Genomic DNA, 22,444 nt, shown 5'->3' with positions numbered 1-22,444 from the left:
ATCCTATTGGACAAATCTGATTCAGTGTCTTTTCATGTACATGTATGTAATTTCACATTTCCTCTCTTCTTTCTTTTTGGAACTCCCCTTGCACATATATTAGACTACATGATATTGTGCTACAGATATCTGAGTTTACATTTCTTTAACTTCCAGTATCTTTTCTCTCTGTTCCTCGGGTAAGTTCTATCTTCTACGTTTATCATCCCTTTCTCCTGCCAACTCCATCCTATTGTTATGCCCATCCAGTGAATTTTTCATTTCAGACATTATACTTTTTGGTTCTAGATTTTCATTTGTTTTTGATGGCTTTCATTTATTTACTGAAATTATCCATCTATTTATTCATTGTAATCATGTTTTCCTTTAAATGCTTGAACATAACTATAAGCTATTAAAACATTTTTTTCCCACCCATTCCTACATCTGGGTCCTCTCAGAGTCAGTTTCTTTTGACTTCTTTTTCTTGAGTATAAGTCACATTTTCTTGGTTTTTCACTTTCCTGTTTTTTTTATTGTATGCACAACATTGTAAATTCTACAATATGGTCTTCCTTTAATGGGTGTTGGATTATGTTGTCTTCCTTTAATGAGTGTTGGTTTTATTCTTGTAAATTTCCTTTGGCCTATCTTGTTTTTGTTCTTTGTTTGAGTATGTGAGGTGGGGAAACAAAGTTTTGAATCTTTGACCTAAATCATACTTCTACACAAAGGTGTGCTGCTTACATTAAAGAGATGATCTTTCTAACATCTAAAGTGAATGGCTGAAAAGCTTAATGGTGTTCTCCACCCCACTGAGATGGAACTTGAATGTCTCTCAACACTGTGTGATATGCAGTAGGCAATCTCTACTAGGCTATGCAGAATCTTAATATGTCTATATTCAGCTCAGCTTTTAGCCACAGACCCATGGTGAGTCTTCATGTAGACTTTTAGGGCTCCCTTTTTCACAGCTACCTACTTACAGATATGCTACCCCACCAATTTCAGCTGCTTCAACAACTCAAAACTCTAATTTCTCCCTAAGACATGGGTTCCGCTTTCTTGCACCTCAGAAAAAAAGTGCCTTTCGGCAGAAAAACCAGGACAATTATGGGATAGTCATGGAACATCCCATGCTAGAAGCAAGTCTTTGGTGCACACTTAAATACATACTGAGATTTAAATCACTGATAGTTTTAACTTTTTCTAAGAGGAATTTCTCACAAAGAATAGGTAAGAATGCACTTAATAAAATTTTTTAGGACTAACTAAAGAGGAAAAGGGAAATTTTTTTTTTAACATTTATTTATTTTTGAGACAGAGAGAGACAGAGCATGAACGGGGAGGGTCAGAGAGAGGGAGACACAGAATCCAAAACAGGCTCCAAGCTCTGAGCCATCAGCACAGAGCCTGACACGGGGCTTGAACTCACGAACTGTGAGATCATGACCTGAGCCAAGGTCGGCCGCTTAACCAACTGAGCCACCCAGGCGCCCCAAGGGACAATGTTTTTAAGTGCATTGAAAACAAACTTAAAATTTCAAACAACTAATGTTACGTATGTGACACTGTTAGTTGTATAGATTTATAAAGTAAAAAAAGATTATAATTATAAATATTCTATGTTGTTATTTTATATGTAATCTATGTTGTAATGTATATGATACTCATAGATTTAGAAAATAAAAAGATGTATTTTTTCTTTTCCATCTTGACCCATCCTGTTAATACAAAATGTTCTCTCTTAAGGTCACTGAATCTAAGTTGGAGATACTAGACCTTTGAATCATTGGTTAGTGAGTAGCTAAATTAGGAGTCACTGCCTTAGGAAGAAGCCAGTTCAGACTGAAACACAAATGACTATTTGGTTGAAGAAGTAACTCTCCATTTTTAGAGGGTGGAGATGGTTTGGTAGTAAATTAGTTCTCTCTCTGCCCTGGGAGATTAGACAAACAATGGATCTAACTGAGAAAATAGACTGACTCATTTGGCTACAATGCTATATTGAAGTTATAAGCAAACTAACATTAATCTCCAGAAAGAGAATCTGGTTCTGTATACTGTAAATGAATTTTACAGTCAATTCTGAAATTTCTCATTGAATAAAAAAAATCAGACATCTATAGATGGAGTGGCACTCTGAACCCTGCCTTTCTTTACCTCATCATCTGCTATAGCATAGCTAAAGTCATATGCAATTTACTTCATTATTTATTAACTCTTCTTTAGGGTGGTAGTTTTTATTGCAAGAGAAATGAGAATTGCAATAACTTTGTTTCCTCTTAACTTTCTTGAGCATTTCCCAACTTCCTCTAGTAGTTGAACACACTGTCTTCAAAGTGAAGGGTCCATCTGAAGGACAGGTACAGATGAGGACTGAGGAAAGTCAGACCTGCTATGCAGGACGAAGAGTTGCACAGGCTAATAATGGGTCATAAGTGAATAGGGGTGGAGAATGAAGGGAAATATAATCACAGATCTGGAAGAGACAAGTCATCTGGTCCAGACTGCCTCCAGACAGGTCAGGAAGGGGTGTTTGGGTGGACCTTTTTTTCACATCTGGATTTAGCTTCTCTTGAACTTTTCAGCTTTTGCCTTTTACCCAAGGCTGATTCCTTCTCTGCAAGTCATGTGGTACTTCTCCTGCCCCAGGATGAAGTCCTTTCAAGTGGATTTAATTAGTTTTGGGGATGGTCCGTTCTTTTTCCAGGAGGTCTGTTTCAGGTTTAGGTCATTCCAATGGCCTCACCAACAACTGAAGGGCAGATGTCCTGGCCACTCAATAATTCCCTGGGTGGAGAGGAAGGGCCTCTAAACTGATGGCCACACTCCTTGTATTTCTAACTCCCCTTAGCTGAGAGCACAGGAGGTGCTGAGGTGGGTGGAACTTGGAGATTGAGGAGCTTTTTTGGGTAGTTTCAGGTCTTATAGTCCATGACAGAAGCATACAGCCGCCTACCTTTCCCAACATCCACATCCACACCCCTATGTTATTTGCCGGTAAAAGTGAAATTTGGGCAACTTATGGTTCCTCTGGGGCCACTCATTTCTCCCACATGTCCCAAGTGTCTGGATTTACTACAAGAGACAGGACATAGTAGAGTGGAAGTAAATTGTAGCTTATTCTTCTACTTCATCCAGGAAAGAGGTTTGTGAGCATCAGCAAAGAGGTAAATGAGATTATTTCTTGCTGTTCGGTGCCTATCACATCACTCACCCTGCTTTACACGCCACCACCAGCGTGAGCACACGCTGTGAGTAGAAATGCAACCCCCACCCTCTCCTGCCCCGCGCCCTCCTCACCCCTCCCTCACGACCGGCACAGACCGACCAGAACTTCCCCTGGGTCGCGGCCCAGCGATATGGAGCGGCCCTGGCGCAGAGCCCTGCTCTTCCCGAGTCGTGGGTGGCGCGGTGCTTGTTTCCCTCCCCTCCCTTTCCGGACCCAAACAGGGATGTATCTGGGTCAGGCTGGGAGGGGCTGGACCTGCCAGGGACCGGCGGGGGGGATGGGGGTGGCGATGACAGCATCTTTCAGGTTTTTGGCGTTTCTGAGTTTGGCCCCATCCAGCCTCTCACCGCGCTCGCGCCCAGCAAGGGCTGATGCTCCGGCTAGTCCAGGCCCTGGGGGGGGGGGGGGGGGGGAGGGGTGGAGGGGGGGGGAGAGCCCGTCCTTCCTATCTGAACGGCCACCCCTACTCGCCCTGCAAACAATGCAGCGCCCACCCCCACCCTCAACACGCACACACATTCCCCATTCCCCGAAGCACGCTCCCCTGGCGGGCGGCGGGTCCCTCCACCCCAGGAAGAGAGCAATGGAACAGTTCACGGCCGCCACGAGTTCCTGGTCTTCCTTCCTTTCCGGTGATAAACGGCGGGGCTACAAGCCAGTTGCTGCTTAAGATGCTCCACCCGCGAGCTTGAGCCTCTCTTGGCTCTGTACGGGGGCCCAGATCCAGGACCCAGGGTCCTCTTACCCCCGCAAGGCGCAAAGGCGTGACCCGCGTTGGAGCGCAGACCCCCGGCAGCTCTGCGCTGCCTTGGTTCCTCCCTATGTGATCTTGTGCGCTCCATTGCGCCGGGGAGGAACTGAGTGTGCGTAAAAACCGCATCTTCCCCAGACACTTTGGCTGAGGTTGCCTGGGTGAGGTCCGGAGGGTCATGGACTCCCGGCTCCCCACCCTGCGAGCTCTGTATATAAGCCCAGCTCTGAGGAATCAAGGCCACAGGTCTTCATTTCCCTGAGGCCTCGCCCCGCCCTCCCCAACCTTGCCCGGCAACTACTCGGCAGCCCCAAATCTCTACTCGCTCTTCCTTTTGGCTTTGGGAGAGAAGCGGAGCAATGAGTTGAAAATCATCCCTGGATTTTTGCATCCTGTACACAGTTATCTCCTCATCCTCTCCTTCATTTTCCCACATTGCACTCTCGGAGACTTCTGTGTGCCGGAGGGTAGCCTCGCCTATCCGCCTATCTGGAGCACCGGTCCTGTGGCAGGAGCCCCACTGATGCTCTGACCAGGAGCTTCCCGAAAGGTGCCTCCCTCCGCGGGTGCCCAAGGCCACGCAGAGGTGCTCCTCCTTCCCCGCCTCACCTCATCTCCAGACACCTCTTGCCATCATTGCATCCACCCTTGTGTAAAACCCGCGCCCCCCGCCCCACCCGGCGCCGCACCCCCTCCCTCGGCTGCTCCCGGCAGGCGGGGAGCCGAACGGACTGGGGCGCGCGGGAGGCGCGCAGAGCTCGAGAGCTCTCGGGCTGCCCGAGCTCGCAGCGCCTGGGGAATTGGGCTGTGGGCGAGGCGGCCAGGGCTGGCCTTTATCGCTCGCCCCGCTGGTGGTTTGAAACTTTATCAGCGAGTCTCGCCACTAGCCGCAGACGCGCGGGGGGCGGGGGCGCGGCGAGGCGCCTGCGGCCGTGACGAGGCGCTCCCGGCGCTGAGCGCTTCTGCTCGGGGCACGCATGGCGCCCGCACACGGAGTCTGACCTGATGCGGACGCAAGGGGGTTAATATGAACGCCCCTCTCGGTGGAATCTGGCCCTGGCTCCCCCTGCTCTTGACCTGGCTCACCCCTGAGGTCAGCTCTTCATGGTGGTAAGTCCACGCGTATGGGTGCAGGGGGATTTTGGAGACAGGAGTCGGGAACGCAACTAGCCACAGAGACCTTTGCCGGTGGCGCTTCCCCGCGGCCACAGCCATCGAGATTCCCGTCCAAACCCCAGCTGCTGTCCTCTCGCACCGCCCCAGCCTCAGCCCCTTCCTTTGCTTTTCCTCGGAAGACATTCCAGCTTTGACAACTCCAAAAAATAACCCACAATTTCCCTCAAATGAGAGCTCGGATGTTTGGTTGATTTGGATCCAGCTGAGCGACAGCAAAATCAGCCAATTTCTTATCCCGTAGAGAGACACGCTAGCCGGGTCTCTAGCTCTGTTGCACAGGCGTGCGTGTGTGTGTGTGTGTGTGTGTGTGTGTGTGTGTGTGTGTGTGAAAATTCACCTTGAAAACTACAACCGTCTCCCCCACCCCCTCCAAATAGCCTCAAGATAAACCGATGGGCCAATTCTGGCAGTCAAGAGCTACACAACCCAACGCGTATGATTTTGCATTATTTCCCGTCCTTCCACATTCCTAATGCTTCACCCCGTGGGGCGGAAGAACGCCTTGCCTGCAGGTAGAGACTACCACCTTAACGCGAAGATCCAGCCCCAGGGGGATCTAAGATGCTACCCTGTTCAAACTCATAATCACCCGCAAAGAGTAACTTTGCTGTCCTTTGCATGGTCTGTTATTTAGTTATTGTGCATAGCAAAGGAGGGGCAGAATGTCGATATGTAACAGGTCCTAGCCTCCTTCAAAGTTCCAAAGGAAGATTCACTCCATTTCCCTTCCTTCTGATCTTGAAAAGAGGTGGAGTTGTTAAGGTCTGTAACGTCCTTGAACCTACAAGTTTCAGAATAGATACTAAAATACTAATTCAGAAGGACCCATTATAGTGGGCTCTTTTTTAAAGAATCTGGCCAAAGTAAGAAGTCTTAGCCAAATTAAAGACTAGAGCAGGGAACTTTAGGAAGACCCTGAGCTCTTCAAAGGAGCAAGGCAAAGCGTTGATGGGAAGAGGGGTTCAATTCCTTCCTAAGCCGCTTTGAACAGAAAGGCGTTTAGCCTTGACATTGCTGACATAGGATCAAAGATTGATTTATCAGAGTGACCATTTTTCAATAAAATGACTATTTCTGTTTCCATGGGCATATAAACATTATTTATTGCCCAGGCTTTTTGTCACATTGTCTCTCAGCTGTCACTTAAATATATTTTTTGGAAGTCACAGCTGTAACGATTTTATGATCATATAAAATAATGAAAATACAAGAAAAAGACATTCTCCTTGTTTGATCGCTTCAAAAGACACCTATGGCAGCTTGGGTTATATAAAAAGGTACCTTTCTAAACATTTCACAACTAATAGAGAACATCTGGGTAGAGATGATGATGTAATTTTTTGTTAAAGTTTCTTTTCAAAAGTACTTTATGGAGCTATAACACTGTTTGATTCTTCCAAACATTTAGTGTCCTTAATAACAATAGAAAGAATTTTTTCCAAAGGTTCTCTATAAAAGCCAAAAAGAGCTGGAAAAATGGAAATATTTAAAGGATTCTTTGGTAAGGAAAGAAGGGCATGTCTGTGAGGAGAGTGGAACATCAGATACCAGCAGGTGTTGATTAGACAGATACAGACAGTTTCTAAAGACACTTAAACGTTAGGTCAGATAAATGGGAGCAAGCTGCTTCTAAAAGTTGACTCCAGGGGCACCTGGGTGGCTCAGTCGGTTAAGCGTCTGGCTTTGGCTCAGGTCATGATCTCGCGGTTCCTGAGTTCAAGTCCCGCATCAGGCTCTGTGCTGACAGCTCGGAGCCTGGAGCCTGCTTCAGATTCTGTGTCTCCCTCTCTCTCTGCCCTCCCATGTTCACGCTCTGTCTCGCTCTGTCTCTCTCTCTCAAAAATAAACATTAAAAAATAAATAAATAAATAAATAATAAGTTAAAAAAAAAAAAGTCGACTTCCCCAAAGGGAACCTCAGACATATTGATTGGGTCACTGAGATCAGAGCCTTCTTGGGAAAAGCCTTTGAAGGGTTCTCCCCAAAATGCACTGCCCCTCCCCTTCACTCCATTCTCTGACTGCAGACCTTGACTCTTCTACCCTGGCCAGATCACCATCAGGTGGCCCTGGCTTCATGTCTAAGACACACAGTCATTGCTCTGTTTTTGGGGCGGATTCTACCAGATCACTCTCCATGCCTGCTGTGTCCCTTCTTGCTTTCTGATATCCCCAAAAGGATAAGGAATTCGTATTTGAGCCCTGCTTTGAACTCTTTAGTCTCCTGGGAAACTTGGCACCAGCCCTCGCTGATTATGGCTTTTCCACCTCTGTGTTGGTCCTTTTCAGGTACATGAGAGCTACAGGTGGCTCCTCCAGGGTGATGTGTGACAATGTGCCAGGCCTGGTGAGCCGCCAGCGGCAGCTGTGCCACCGACACCCAGATGTGATGCGTGCCATTGGCCTAGGCGTGGCGGAGTGGACTGCAGAGTGTCAGCACCAGTTCCGCCAGCACCGCTGGAACTGCAACACCCTGGACAGAGATCACAGCCTCTTCGGCAGGGTCCTGCTCCGAAGTAAGTCTCCTGCCTTCGTGCAGCTCCATGGGCTGTCCTCTCACACACAAGTCCCTCACTTGGTCTTCAAAGTCCCTGCCCACCTTTTCTTGCATTTAATTAGTCAGAAGTTTGTTTTTTTTGGTCCCTGTTTTGTAGATGAGGACTAGAGAAGTCAAGGAACGTGCCTAAAGTTTTGGAGGAGGCCAGTCACGGGTTAGGATATAGTGCCCCAGGCTGGTGTCTTTTTGCTCTTTGCGGTGTCCATCCATATCCTGTCACAACCCTGCCTGTCCCTCCAGAATCAGATTTTGTCTCCAGGAGAAAGCAGGAGAAAGGAGGAAGCAGCCATAGGGCCCTCTTGACTTTTTTTTTTTTTTTTGGTAACAATTTTCTTTATGTTTTTATTTATTTTTGAGATGGGGGGAAAGGGGCAGAGAGGAGGTGGGGGACAGAGGATCTGAAGTTGGCTCTGAGCGGACAGCAGAGAGTCCCATGTGGGGCTTGAACTCACGAACTGTGCGATCATGACCTGAGCTAAAGGCAGACACTTAACTGACTGAGCCACCCAGGCACCCCTCTCTTGACTTTTTTATTCTTTCTAGGACTTGAACCTTCTAGAGGATTTGAGCAGATAAGGGTGGAATACTCAAAATTTTTTTCAACCAAAAAATATTGCAAAAAACACATGTGCTTATTAAGAAGCAGAGGCAAATCTCTGCTCACACCTTTCACCTCCCATTCAGCTACTCAGCTTTGAGTCACTCTGTGTCTAAATTCAACACTTTTCCCCAGTAGATTGTATATTCTGCATGGTAGGGACTAGCCTCTGTTCTCTGCACTTGCTTGATGCCTTGTGTGTTACAGACACCATTCATTCATTGAATGGTTGAGTGAATGGATGAACTCATTGTGAGCACATGTTGTTTTTCAGGCACATTTTAGGCAGAATAGTATTTATGGAGGATAGGGGTGAGAAATATGAATACACAGTTTTCAAGCATACATGTTTGTTTTTCTGTTTTACTTAGAAGGAACATTAAACACTATCTAATTACATAACAAATTTCTTAAAAGTTCTGAATATGGGAAGTAGCTGGTATAAAAATCAAAGCAAACTAACTGAAAATCAGATTTCAGTTACCCCAAAATACCCATCCCTTAAGCTGGCATTAGCATTCTTCAAGAAGTAGCATGGCCCATTTGCTACTGGAAATCTGACTGAAAACACAACAGTTCATGTGCGAACCCCAGAAACAGGAAACTACACTTGTTTTTGCACCCCCCCCCATTCCTAAGAAAATCATCCAGGCTGTACACTTGGTAATGCTTAACAGAGGGTGTTTCTATCATGTAATCATCACAGCCCTAGGGTTTTATGAGGCCAAATGCATAACTGAATGTCTCTAAAATCCCCCAAGGGCGTAGTACTCTCACTCAGTGTATCCCTAAAGTTAATTTACTGCGATATTCTGCAATTTTATCCTCTAGTTTAAAAACTATATTCTTCTGCATTCCTTTTGGAGTTTCAATATGAGATCGCAAATTTTTGAAAGGTTAATAGTCAATTTCAGCTGCATGGAATTTTAAGACTTCACCTAGATTAGCTCACCAGTGAATCAATTAAAGTGCTGGACCTTGTCAAAGAGAGTTTACAAGTACCTAGCACACGTGATCTTTGGGCACGTTGTGTACAGGCTCTCGGTGTTTACGCTATATCAGGACTTTCCAAAGTGCTCACAATCATTTTTCAATCACTACAAATTAAATGTACTTCTCATTGACAAAATGTTCGCCTCCAAAATCTGTCTGCAAAAATCCATTCAGATGTCTCCATACTGAATAAAAACCTTTAGATCACAAATCAAAAGAAGCAGTTTTGCCTACTGATCCTAAAGATAGCATGTCTAGGAAAGCTGGGAATTCATTTGTAAAATCCTTTAATCCTGGCTGTAGGGTTGCTGAGAGGGAAGAGGTTAGAACGGGAGGAAGGGGGCTAGTTCAACTTAGCCTAAGGCCTCAGGTAAATAAGAGAATCTAAACTGTACTTCCTTCAGGGTTCTTTCAGATGAAGCTGAGTGTTTTGCCAAAGTACTCAAAACTTAAAACACTCATGCTACACAATTTCTTTCCATTCTTCACAGAAGGCCAGATTTCTTCCTGGACATTTATATAAACTCCTATGACTGTCAGTGATGATTTTGTGTTGGTTATGGGAGGGCTGAATTTGGCCTAAAGTAGTTTATCCTGGAAATAATCAAGAAATTCCAATGAAGCTATCCAAAGATTTTTACAATTAATTGCTTGGAGGGAAATTCACATCTTAGGTTGTGAAGAACTCTCTTTTGGAAACCTAAATTTCCTTATAGATGGATAGGAAAGGCAAAGGCCAACACCAGTGATAGGAAGAACATAAAAGTCACTAACATATACCATGGTCATGGAAAAAAGGAAAATGTGTTTGCCTCTTTTGCTTCAGAGAGCTAGAAGATGACAGAAGAATTTTTAGGAACACTTGTAATTCACTCATTCCACAGACTGTCACCAGCCATAGGCAGAGAAACTTAAAGACCAAACTAGTAAACCTAAAAATATTCCTGTAAGAATACGCCTCTAGAATTCTAGAATAAGCCTTAAAAAAAAAAAAAAAAAAAAAAAAAAAAGGTGAGTAGGTCTCATCCTTGTAAATTTCAAAAAAAAAAACAGGCAAGCGTTTGATGAACGAGCTAAACGACACTTAACCTTCCAGAAGGTGTAGTTTCTAGCATTTTGCCCTCCCCAAATTCTGCCCCAAACAAAAATGATGCCTATGCACTTGATAGCCATTTCTTGACTTATCTCACCCTCAAAATTAGAGAAACTTCAACCACGTCAGGAAATTAAGTACCACCATTTAGATTTGGATTTTATTTCATATTGTGATGGCTTTAAAAAGAATCCGTTTTTCTAAGAAGAGGCCCAAGATTAAAATGTGTTTTGTTACAAAGCCAACTCTTGAAATGTGCTACTATTTCACACATAGCATTTCAGTGATGCATCTAAGACATTTAACTGAAAACATCTTAAGGCCGTATATATACATGATACCAAAACATCTGGAGGTAAAATGAAAAGTCAGTCAATGTGCTAAATTCTGTGTGTAAATATACAGAGTAACATCTAGTTATTGAGTAATGTGTTTGAGTAATAAATGACAAATATTTAGAAAGGTGATATTTTTACTTTGGAAATTACTTCTGAAACACAGCAGATTTTAAGTGATTTTTCATCTTTCGGCAACAAGTCAATATAATTGTTTGCAAGTTATGCCAGGATGAATTCTGCACGTAGGCAATTTATTCCTTTACTGCTTTCAAAATACTCTCTGGTCACTAACACTACATCCATATCTTCCATACCTTTCCCCTAAAAGACCACCACACAAAATTGCTTTTCTTTCTCCTTAAAAAATAAGACTAGTGCTAAACACATTAAGCATTTGGAATTTTCCCTCTCTGTGATTTCTCTGAATGTAGGCTCTGGACTCCAAATATAAAACCAGGCTTTAGCAGACCAAGGGGGTAACCCTCAACAAGGCATTTTCCTAAACTATAAAACGAGTGTAATAAAGTGTTTATTTACCTGAAAGCCACTGCCTGAGATTAAGCCACATTAGTATCTATTAATCACCTTCTTTTGCGAAACGTCTCAGTTCACTTAGAAAATCTGTGATCCTTATAATAGAACCTGGGACTCTTTAAAAGAGCTCTGCGACCATCACATCTCTCTCTGGAGAGTGCTACCTATGGCAAATATTCATATAATTGATTTTACCTATATATGGGGCATGATTGATTCCTTTTTTGATGGTTAGAGGTTTCAGGGGAGATATTTTTTGAAGGCTGAGGTAAGTGCCACTTAATATGGTGTAGATATGTTTTCCTGATTTTTAATAATGAGACTAGCAGAACAAATATTGCAAGGGACATATAATAAATTTTAGCACCGAATGACAAACGGAAACAAGCAGGACTTCAATGCGAAAAGGTGGTTTGTTCTCCCAGCTGTGTGGTTCAAAAAGTCACACTCGTCTTGACACATGGAGTCACTGACTGGCTCTCCGTTTTCTGCCTTGTGTTGGCATTAGGTTGTTGAGCTGCTATTTTGCTTGTTAATATATTTGCTGCAGCACCCATTAATAAAGAGGCATGCTAATAACAATGAAATACAGCCCCAGTTGAAAAATGAGGTGCACACGGACCCTAAAGAGCCTTATATCTGTCACTATACCACAACACCGTGTTATGAGTTACTACAGATTATTAAAATAATTTAATGTAGTTACTGCACTGAAATATGTACCTTTCAGCCTGTAAGGGAGAGTAGCCTGTGCTCTAATAAAGAACAATTCTAAGAAAGCACCCCAAAGGGTTCTTGCCCAAGTCTAATTATAGGCGGTAAATTTGTTTCCTTCCAGAAAAACCAAAGAAAAGCTTTTCACTGTCTTTTACCCAATACCAGTGATTAGTGCAGGTGTTCCAGAAGAAAGTAAATTCACCTTAATAGTTAGACATAGTATGTAACTCAAGGATATTGCATATTGCCTTCAACAATCTCTCAATTACTCGTGAAAGTTGATGCCGAGCCAAAGCTTCCCAGTGTTAACACACAGAGCTGGTTACTGCCTGAATTCTCTTCCCACCTCAGCCCCTAGGTTTCTTTGAATTCAGTATTTCAGTCTGGACCCTTCATCTGACAGGAGTGTCCTCACTAAGGCCTGCAAATTTGGAAGGGTTTTTTCAAGGAGAGCTACAGTAGCGTGAATACCAAACTGTTTTGTGGAATGACAGAAATCGGAGAACTCAGGCTCTATTACAAGTTAAATGAAAGCCTAGAGAGAGCTCCTCTCTTCTAGCACAGGAAGCTAAGGTAAAGCCAGGGGTGGGCAGGGCAGGCTTTTGCTGCATTTCCTTTCATACGCTTAATTTACTCCAAGGTGTTTGTCACACCCATACCTACACTGACAAAAGCTTTTATTATATGGAAGCAATTCATATTCAAAAGTGAGCCCTGGCTCTAGAAGAGAATCCTTCAAGAACACCAGTACCTTCTTGCCCGGGGGTGGACTATGCCAGAGGTAGAGTGAGTGGTAAACAGCCATAGTGTGAAAGTTATTCAGAACTAGCAATTCCAGGCCATGTTTAAGAAAAGCATTTCTGTTTCAGGTAGTCGGGAATCTGCCTTTGTTTACGCCGTCTCCTCAGCGGGAGTTGTGTTTGCCATCACCAGGGCCTGTAGCCAAGGAGAATTAAAATCCTGTTCCTGTGATCCAAAGAAGAAGGGAACGGCCAAGGACAGCAAGGGAAATTTCGACTGGGGTGGCTGCAGTGATAACATTGACTATGGGATCAAATTTGCCCGAGCATTTGTGGATGCCAAGGAAAGGAAAGGAAAGGATGCCAGAGCCCTGATGAACCTTCACAACAACAGAGCCGGCAGGAAGGTATGGACAGCAATGGTGCTCATTTTATAGACTGCATGGCCTTATAAATCACTTAAGCTGAGCTTATCTTAAGCTTTCCTAGAGTTGGTAAAATGCCGTACAGTCCCAACTTCCCACTGCCCCCCACCCCACACCCCACCACCCAGCTGTATATTCTAAAGAATACCATGGACTGGGTTGAAATGTCTCCACCCGCACTCTACCTTCCTTCCCACAGCTGAGCTGGAGTCCACCCATTGCATTTCGCATTGTGTAGAGTCCAGTGTCTTATGGCCCCTCTGGATACTCTATCATCTAGACAGAAGATATAATCTATGGGTGAGGATAGTGCCTCATCCCACATACCAATGGGGCACTGAATGCTTGTGTCTGAGGGAATCAAGACCCAGAGCATCTTCTCTCAAACTCATCGTGAAAGCAACTCACCAGGCATGGCTTGTTGACTTCTAGATTCAGGGATGTTCTTTTTAGAAACAGACCCAACTCTCATTCATAAAAGCCCCACCTTGTCATTTCCAGGCCTGGATGAGTAAGCAGACCAGGGAAAGGCATACCCCAAAGGGATGCTCTGACTCCTTATCCTCTAGTTCTGACTAACTTCCTGGACTATGGGTATCCAGTCATTATTCACCTCCTAACCCCCATTTGTCAGATGAATGAAGAGGCCCTTGGGCGCTCAAGGTCATATGGAGAGTCTGTAGAAAAGTCTATTAGAACTCGGGTTTCAGCTTCTAGCCCAGGGGTACTTTGGCCCAGGATTAAACCATTTCAGAGCCAGTGTTCAGATCTATTGATGTACCGTTTCTTTCTGCATGGTGACATGACCAGAATAACTAGAGAATCTGAATGATGCACATGATCTCTTTCTTCGTGTAAGAAACACAAACTGGCTACGTTAATCAAATATTTGGTCAGAACCATTCTAGAATAATTGAATTGCCAATGAGAAGAGATAACCATAATTTGTCTTTTATCAACACAAAATAAAAATGTGCTTGACGTTAATATATAAAGAAAGATCAGCATAAAATTGAAAGGTCCCCAGGAGGGCTTTAATAGAAAAAAGAATTGAAAAGAATGCAGATCTGTTTGGATGAAAACCCTTTTATTAGGCTCATGGAAAGAACAAATCTCATTTAAAGGAAGTTGGAAGGAAAGTCTTGCTTAACACATGGAATGAAATGAGTGTGACCTGAGCTGTTTACAAATAGTACCTTTCTTGAACTTTAAATATCAACATTCCTTATTTTCATGAATGTATGAACTTATAGTGACTACTGCCAAGAATATAGACTATGGTTGTGCAATCCTACAACTATTGGTAATTACTGTTTGTGCAGTGGTTTAGATTAAAAAAATTTTACATTGACCTCTGTTTTGACATTGATACCACATGTATAAGTTATAAAGTGTGGTGTCTTTGATAGGACTGTGCTGCTAATTGTTCAAGCAGGGTGTATACTTAGATCTCTCGAAACGTTTGCGAAGGTAAAGGCATATGGTCATACACTGTAACCAAAAGAATGTTGACTTATCAAAATAAATGTTAATTTTGCTTAATAGGCCATTAGGTTTTGAATGTTTCACCTCCTCAAGACAATAGATCTTAGCTATTAAATTGTAAGCCCTGATTTAACATGACTTTTAATATAAATCACATGATTCTTCACTGTGTAGAGGTGAACAGCTGTCAGGCCTCAGATATTCTCCTGCCTACTCTGCAAAACTTAGGAGGCTACTTTTGATTGGAATAAAAGTGCACACACTGACTTTTTAAAATGTGGCTTTAATTAATGGTGGGTGGGCAGACTTTTTCAAGGAGATGCATGATGTCAGTGAATATGAACTTTAATGAGAGTAAATGTATTGAGATAAACATGCGTCTCTAATTCTCTTCTTGCGGTCATTAGACCCCCAGTCTCTACTCCCCCTTCCTACCAGCAGAAGGTCTGTGGAATCAAAATGAGAACAGGCTGGGCTTGTGTTTAAAGGCAGGCTTCCTGAGCTAAGCCTCCAACTGGCCTGGTTCTAGAAAATCCCAGCCTCTCAGACCAGATAGCAACATCGGTTCCTTTTGTGAGCTTTTCAGTGTTTCCCAGATTGTCCAATATGAATATCTTCTACCTTTTAAAATGTGGGTCGAGGAACCAATACATTTTATTTAAAAGAGAAAACATCTATTCCAAGGTTATGTTTAGCCAACACTACAAAGTGAATTCAACATTGCCATAGACAACAGGCCTTCATTTTCCCCTAGTATTTGAACAGCTGAATTCATTTATGATAGCAGCTGGTTAGAGCACCCTCATGTGTCTCTGTACTGTAATATCATTTCAGATCCTCTATTCTGGGATATCATTTTATTTTAGTCACAGCTTCAGAATTTATAACGATGGTTTTTTCCTTCACGTTTACTTGAAAATTCATCCCTGGTCAAGTCCAGTTTTCCACCTCTAAGATTATTGTTAAATTCTAAAACGAGAAACTACCTTGTTCAAAACCAACATTCTGTCAAGGCAGAAGTTCCAGTTTCTCTCAACAGTCTAAGTCTAAAGATGCCATGCCATGAAAACTTCTAAATTATATATTGATACACAAATTACAAGAAAAAGTTACTTAGTCAATATCCATCATTTGTTCCCTTTCATAGGCTTGAAAAGAGCTTTTACATTAGTCTACTCTTTAGAAATAGTCATAAATAATCACAACTAGATCACAACTAGATGAAACAATTGCAGCCTCTTTGACTTTTCTAAGAGAACCTGTATCAGAATAATACATGTATCCAATCAAATTCTGCCCTTTAAAAACACTGGAAATTTGCATGATAAGAATTCCATAAAAATACTTTCCCCCAAAGTTTTCTTACTACAGCGAAAATAAAAAGAATATGGGATTTGAAATCAGATCTACCTTAGCTTTAATCTTGCAATACCACTGGCTTTGATGACTGAAATTCAGTTTTTCTCATATGTAAAGAGTATTCCATGGTGCCACGGAAGACCAGAATAAGGCAAACAGCACAGAACCTTACATGCAGTGGTGCGCAGTAGAAGTTCATTCCTTTGTCTTTAGTGAAGTGAAGGTCATCTGTAACATTAGTAATAGAGCCAGACACAAATCCAATATGAGCCATTATTTAGGATTCAGTCCGATTGCTCCATGAGTCCATAGACTCCTCTTTGGTACAAACATGCTAATAAACAGGCATGTACTATTTTCTAGTTTACAAAATACTATCAAACGTTTTGTAATTGGATCTTCCAAAAACGCCGTAGGAATATAAACAAGCATTATTCCTACTTTTCAGAGGACAAGGTGGGCCTTCGCTGATGCAGTGACTAATGAGAGTCACACAATCATAAGCACAGGGCTTGGGGTACAAACCCAGTTGTGTTCACTCTTATGTCCTTGTGTACCTTCCCATGTTGTCTCTGTTGAGCATTTCTGAGAAAAACAGTGTTTCTGTATTTTAAAAAGAGCAGCAGCTGCCCTTGAAGGTGGCATAATGATGATATTCTTCCCTTTGTGTATGTCTTTATGTCACAAGTATTCCAAAATGAATTTGTATTACTTTTTTAACAGGGGAAAAGTGGTTTTAAATGCCAAAAACATAACTGCTAGTCATTGTCAGCATGCCTGAAGCAACTTAGCCTTATTTGGTGGATTCAGAAAACTTCAACTAATGGCACTACAGGTCTGAGAGCAGCTAAGTGCTAGTGGACTAAGTGTAGTTCAACAGATAATTAAGGAATAACTCTGGGAAAGATGCAGTTTTGAGTACTAAGTCATATGTGGAAAAGAATAAGAGAAAGAAGCTCCTGGCCACAAGAAATGAAGTTTTCGTCAGGGGAACAAGTGAGACAAAGTCACAGGGCAAGCTCGGCAAGTTCCAGGCTGGGGGCATAATAGAAAAATCAGCCAAAGGGCCAGTTAGCCAGAGGAGAGAAAGGTTGTGTCACAAAAGAACTGGGTGTTTGAGCTGGAGATAAAGATTTCCCATGGTTGAGAGAGGGAAAATGCTTTCCAGGATGAAGGAACTATACGGCCAAGAAAGATACTGGAGCAGAAAGAACATCAAAGTTGAGGAATGACAAGAGCTCTAGGGTGGAGTTCATAACTGAGAGTTAATAGGGGCTGAGGCTGCAAATTTGAGTCTGCCAGATCTCAACCTCCAACGCCATGCAGAGAGATTTGGAGGTCTAGGGAAAGCAACAGGAAGGCATAGGACAGTGGGGGAGAAATTAAATATTTAAGTTCCACTTTCATGCATTCTTAATTTGTCTGGAGTCCCCTTTGAAAGAGTGAAAGATTTCAAAGTTCAGATGTTCTGGAATGTGTTTGAATTAATGCCTTAAAAAGCAGATTAGGAAAATTATAAGAAATTCTTACTTCCCGGAGTTTATCCTCAGCCTTAAATATACATCTAAGGGCTGATGTACATACTACGCTTCCTGATGTATACTAATAAAAAATTAGGATGTGACAACTGTGTTGATATTTATATTTTTAATGTAATCTTTACATTACTATTGACTATCCATTAGGAGTTCTTAGCTATTGACGGCATCTTGACTGAGGCAGTATGGAAGTTGGGGCTCTGGAATCAGAATATTGGCTGTAATACTTGAGCATGACTTTAGACAGGTTACCCAAAGAGGATTTCCATATAAAATAAAATGTATACACTAGGTTTTAAGCAGGACTAGAAGGCCTTACTCTCCATATTTTGCATATGAAGAGACAAGGCCAAAAGGGTGGCTGCAATTAGCAAATAAAGTGAATTTACTTACTAGCTGAGATCATCTGAAATTCAAACTTAACTCAGCATCCTATATTTTACATGGGAGAAGTTTGGAGGGTAGAGGGATCCAGAGTTTCTAGTTCCATGCCCAGCCCAAACCCGTGCCTCTCAAGGTCAGTGCTGTGTCCTTTCCCCTGAGCTTGGCCCACAAAAGCAGATACTTCTAAGTTCTGCCTACAGGAAACATGTCCAAAGTCAAAAGAAATGGATATTTTCCAAGACATAAGCACAGCCTTATAGGCAAGTAAATCTTGGGCCTAATAAAACTTTCAAGATATCACTTCCTGTGATGACCCTTAAGATAAATAATTAATAATTGGTCTGAACCAAGAGAACTGGACATGATTAAAAACAAACCACATTATCAAAAAGTAAGCAATATCAATAGAAAATGATAAAACCAAACTGAATTACAAAGCCAGATTGTTTTAACCTCGTATTCATCTAAACTCTCCTTTAAATAATGTTGAACATCCTTATGAGGCACAAATCCCACTTAAAAGATATTTGTTTTCTAATTAGTCTTAGTTTGTAGAATTAAATGCATTTAAAAAAGGTAGATCAGTTCCATCAACCCCAGCCCTGCCTTCTTGGACCTAAAAATAGTATGTGCTTGATACTATAGATCTTTATAGAGCATATGAATCAAAAACTAACCAGAATTAAAGACCTAAAGCAGAGAATAACTCTTCACAAAATTGCTACAGTTCCATGTAAAGTTCTATTATTCATAGAAATTTTTTTAGACTGGCCTCATTAGTCAATAAGAATTATTATATATATGGTTAGTCAACGGTAATGTTCTTGAATTCCTCAAATATAAATTCCACACCTTATATTTCCTAGCTAAGCCCACCCACAGTTAGTGTTTTTGAAGAATGACAGTGCTCAAGACAGTTAATAAATGATTGCATATGCAAATTAACTGCACAGGTTGCTAATAAATATCCCTTGTTTTCCTGGTCCCAGAGCAGGTATATTTGAAAGACATAAGTTGGTCTGATTTTCACTAACTCTCATCTTAGAGATGTGGACCTGTCAAAAAGACTTAATTGCTAATAAATGTACTTGGCTTTAAGCCAGCATCTGAAAATTAAATGTTTTAATGTGTGTTTCCCTCAGGAAAACTGATATAAGACCAGAAATATACTAGTTGCTTTGTGGCATACACCCAACTAAAAAGTGAAGTCCTAACACTTTGAATGCCCCAGTTTAACTAAGTAATTTAGTTAAAACATAGCATAAAGGAGCTAAAATAAATTCTAAATTGAATTTCTAAGGCAAGGTCAATAGTTAAGTTGGCATATATTTCACACAGTATAGGGTTGATTGCCCTTGATAGGAAGAGATATCTTGTAAAGAAGTTGCACAAAGACACCCTGGGGTTACTTGGGCTCCATTTTCAGAAGAGCTGACTTAAGAGACCAAAACTTCATTCTCCTTGGGAGAAGTCTGTCTTTCTAACTGGAAAATAATTCTTTGTAGACTATAGTTAGATATACAAACACTACACCTAAAAACCTTTATAAAACTCACTGAACCGAGAGAACATGAACCCCTAGGGGATGGAGTGGTTAACCCCAGTATGAGAAACACCGGCAGAGTGATTTGGGGCATGGACTTGGTAGCAGACACAGTTTGGGTACATCCTAACTCAGCCACACTGCCTGTAGGACCTAGGGCAAATCCTCAGCTTTGAGGTATCTCAATATCTTCATCTGTAAAGTAAGTGGGGTAAAAATAGTATATACCTTACATGCTTGTGTGGATTAAATAAGACAGTGAATATGAAGTGTTTGTGTAGATTAAGTAAGCAGTGAGTATAAAGTGCTTAGCATGGTTTGACATATGGTAAGACCCTAATGGATGTTCTGCTTCATTATTATGCTCTGACAGTAAGTTGGGCAAATAAATATAAAATAGAGTTGTTCTAGCTCACTCAATGCATGTATCACCTTCTTCTATAGCTTAAAAAAATAGGCTTTTGTCTCTTTGGTACAGAATGCTAATATTTAGAAGTTTCTTAAGTTCTAAGAGTAGAAAATAGCCTCTGCGGGGGCACCTGGGTGGCTCAGTCAGTTAAGTGTCTGACTTTGGCCTCAGCTCAGGTCATGATCTCATGGTTCACAAGTTTGAGCCTTGTGTTGGGCTCTGTGCTGACAGCTCAGAGCCTGGAGCCTGCTTTGGATTCTGTCTCTCTCTTTTGCTCCTCTTCCGCTCACACTCTGTCTCTGTCTCTGTCTCAAAAATAAACAAACAGTAAAAAAAAAAAATTAAAAAAAAGAAAATAGCCTCTGCAAACCAAAGGCTTAGACAAATACTCAAAATTAGACATTTAAGGGCCACATAAAGAATCTGCTAAGTAAGATTTTAGCACTGAAGCAATTATGAGCCTATTGAAGATTTTTTGAGGAAAGTTATCTGGTAAGCTAAAAAAATGGTTTCTATGAGGCTAAACACCGAAAGAGTACTGCTGTCCTTAGGAGTCAAATTTATTTTTTTTTTTAAGTAGTCATGTCAAATGAGTAAGTATTTCTTCACCGGATGCCACAGAATAAAAATGAGATGGGATTAAGTGAATGGTGAGGGGAGAGGGGTTGATGCAGACCCTGCTGGCCAGTTTGGTGACATGAAAAGCCACGAGGACCATGAGAAGGTGCAAGAGGAGGTAGAGAAGACTGAATCTTGACAGCAACCTTTAAGCAGCAGCCATTAAGAATCGAAGAAGGAAGCACAAGAGATCCTTTAGTCGTCCTTAGGAAAGATTCAAGACAAGAGAAAACAAGACCTGTGTCATGATTCTGTTTTTGGAAGAAGCTTTCACCATCACACACTGGAGAGAGATAGCAAGTCATTGTAACCAATTCTTTCTAGTGTTCCTTCTTCCTGCTATGAAACAATACTTGCTCAAACAAAAGTAAATGGAGCAGTTAAATATCTATAGAAAATGGGGAAATCCCCCACCCCCCACTCCACAGTCCTCATCTCCTTCCAGATATTTCAGTGCAGACTCAAGGCTGTGGACAGGACATACAGTATCTCACATCTTTCTCCCGAAACCTCAGTAAAATTATAGCAATGGGATCAAAATGGCTTAAATCAACAATAAAGAGAATGATCAAAGAAATGAGAGATCCAAAGAAATTTCTGGAAAGTGGGAAGCAAATGAAGCAGTTGTAACTGATGAAGAAGGCTGGAGAAGCCACAGTATAGGAGAGTAAAAGCAGATGGGAAGGGGGGGAAGAAAAAGGAGATCGGGCAATAGCCAAAGTGGGAGCCAAGATGCCCTGAGAAAAATTTGAATACTAATGAGCACAGGAGAGAAGCATGGTACTGAAAATGGGGAGTAACTGAAAAACACATAGGTGGAATAACAAACCCCATCCCCTCCCTCCACCCATGAGTGCAACTCCTGGAAGTCTGGCTTAACCTCCCAGGCTTTGCAGAGTTAGTCTCCAGCATAACAGCCAGTGTCCTACAGACTCACCAGAAAGCCAACCTCTCTGGCCCACAAACTCCACCCATATAACCAGAATTCCTAAATACCTTTTTATGATCTCATTCTTAAATATGGAAAGACTGTCCAAGGACTACCATATATTTGATTAAATTCAGCAGCATGAAAGAAAAAGATAAAAAATTGCAGGAAAAATGACCTCATGAAGAAAACACAATAATTCAGGGATGAGAAGAGAACTTTTTAAAAGCCTAATTAGTTGCCTCATAAATATTTATGAAAACATTAACATCCATAAACTACAAGAATGGATGCTTTGAAAAAGTGACAAATAGAAAATAGGAAAGAATGTGGAAAAGATAGTCAAAGAAACCTCCCAGAAATTACAATGAGAAGCCCAGGAAAAGATTATGGAGATTCCTCAGAAAACTAACAATAGATCTTCCATATGATCCAGCTATTTCATGGCTGGGTATTTATCTGAAGAATATTAGAAGACTAATTTGAACAACTGTCTGCACCCTATGTTCATCACAGCATTATTTACAATAGTCACGATCTAGAAGCAGCCACAGTCACCATCAATGGATGAATGGATAAATAGTATGTGGTATATATACACAGTGGAATACTACTCAGCCATAAAGAATGTAATCCTGCCATTTGTGACAACACAGATAGATCTTGAGGGTATTATACTAAGTGAAGTCAGACTGAGAAAGACAAATATCATACAGATTTCATTCTTTTTTTTTTTTAAACGTTTTTTATTTATTTTTGGGACAGAGCGAGACAGAGCATGAACGGGGGAGGGGCAGAGAGAGAGGGAGACACAGAATCGGAAACAGGCTCCAGGCTCTGGGCCATCAGCCCAGAGCCCGACGCGGGGCACGAACCCACGGACCGTGAGATCGTGACCTGGCTGAAGTCGGACGCTTAACCGACTGTGCCACCCAGGCGCCCCCAGATTTCATTCTTATGTGGAATCTAAAAAAACAAAATGAACCAGCAAAACAATACAAAACAAACTCATAGATTGAGAACAGATTGTTGGTTACTTGAGGGG

General features: G+C 42.0%; 1 protein-coding gene across 1 annotated transcript in view; it reads left to right on the top strand.

Annotated features, from left to right (window-relative positions):
- Positions 1–4,685: 4,685 nt before the first annotated feature.
- WNT2 (Wnt family member 2) overlaps positions 4,686–22,444 on the top strand; it is a 44,606-nt gene continuing 26,847 nt past the window's right edge. The window contains exons 1-3 of the mRNA XM_047097162.1: positions 4,686–5,075; positions 7,430–7,656; positions 12,840–13,117. Of these exons, the coding sequence (XP_046953118.1) occupies positions 4,993–5,075; positions 7,430–7,656; positions 12,840–13,117 (588 nt within the window). The 5' untranslated portion in view covers positions 4,686–4,992. The remainder of the gene's footprint in view (positions 5,076–7,429; positions 7,657–12,839; positions 13,118–22,444) is intronic.

The sequence above is a fragment of the Lynx rufus genome, unplaced genomic scaffold (genome assembly GCF_022079265.1).
Source record: "Lynx rufus isolate CCGP_SWC_20201006 ecotype Redwood Valley unplaced genomic scaffold, mLynRuf1.p SCAF_4, whole genome shotgun sequence".
Taxonomy (NCBI): domain Eukaryota; kingdom Metazoa; phylum Chordata; class Mammalia; order Carnivora; family Felidae; genus Lynx; species Lynx rufus.
This window is presented reverse-complemented; position numbering and strand designations above follow the sequence as displayed.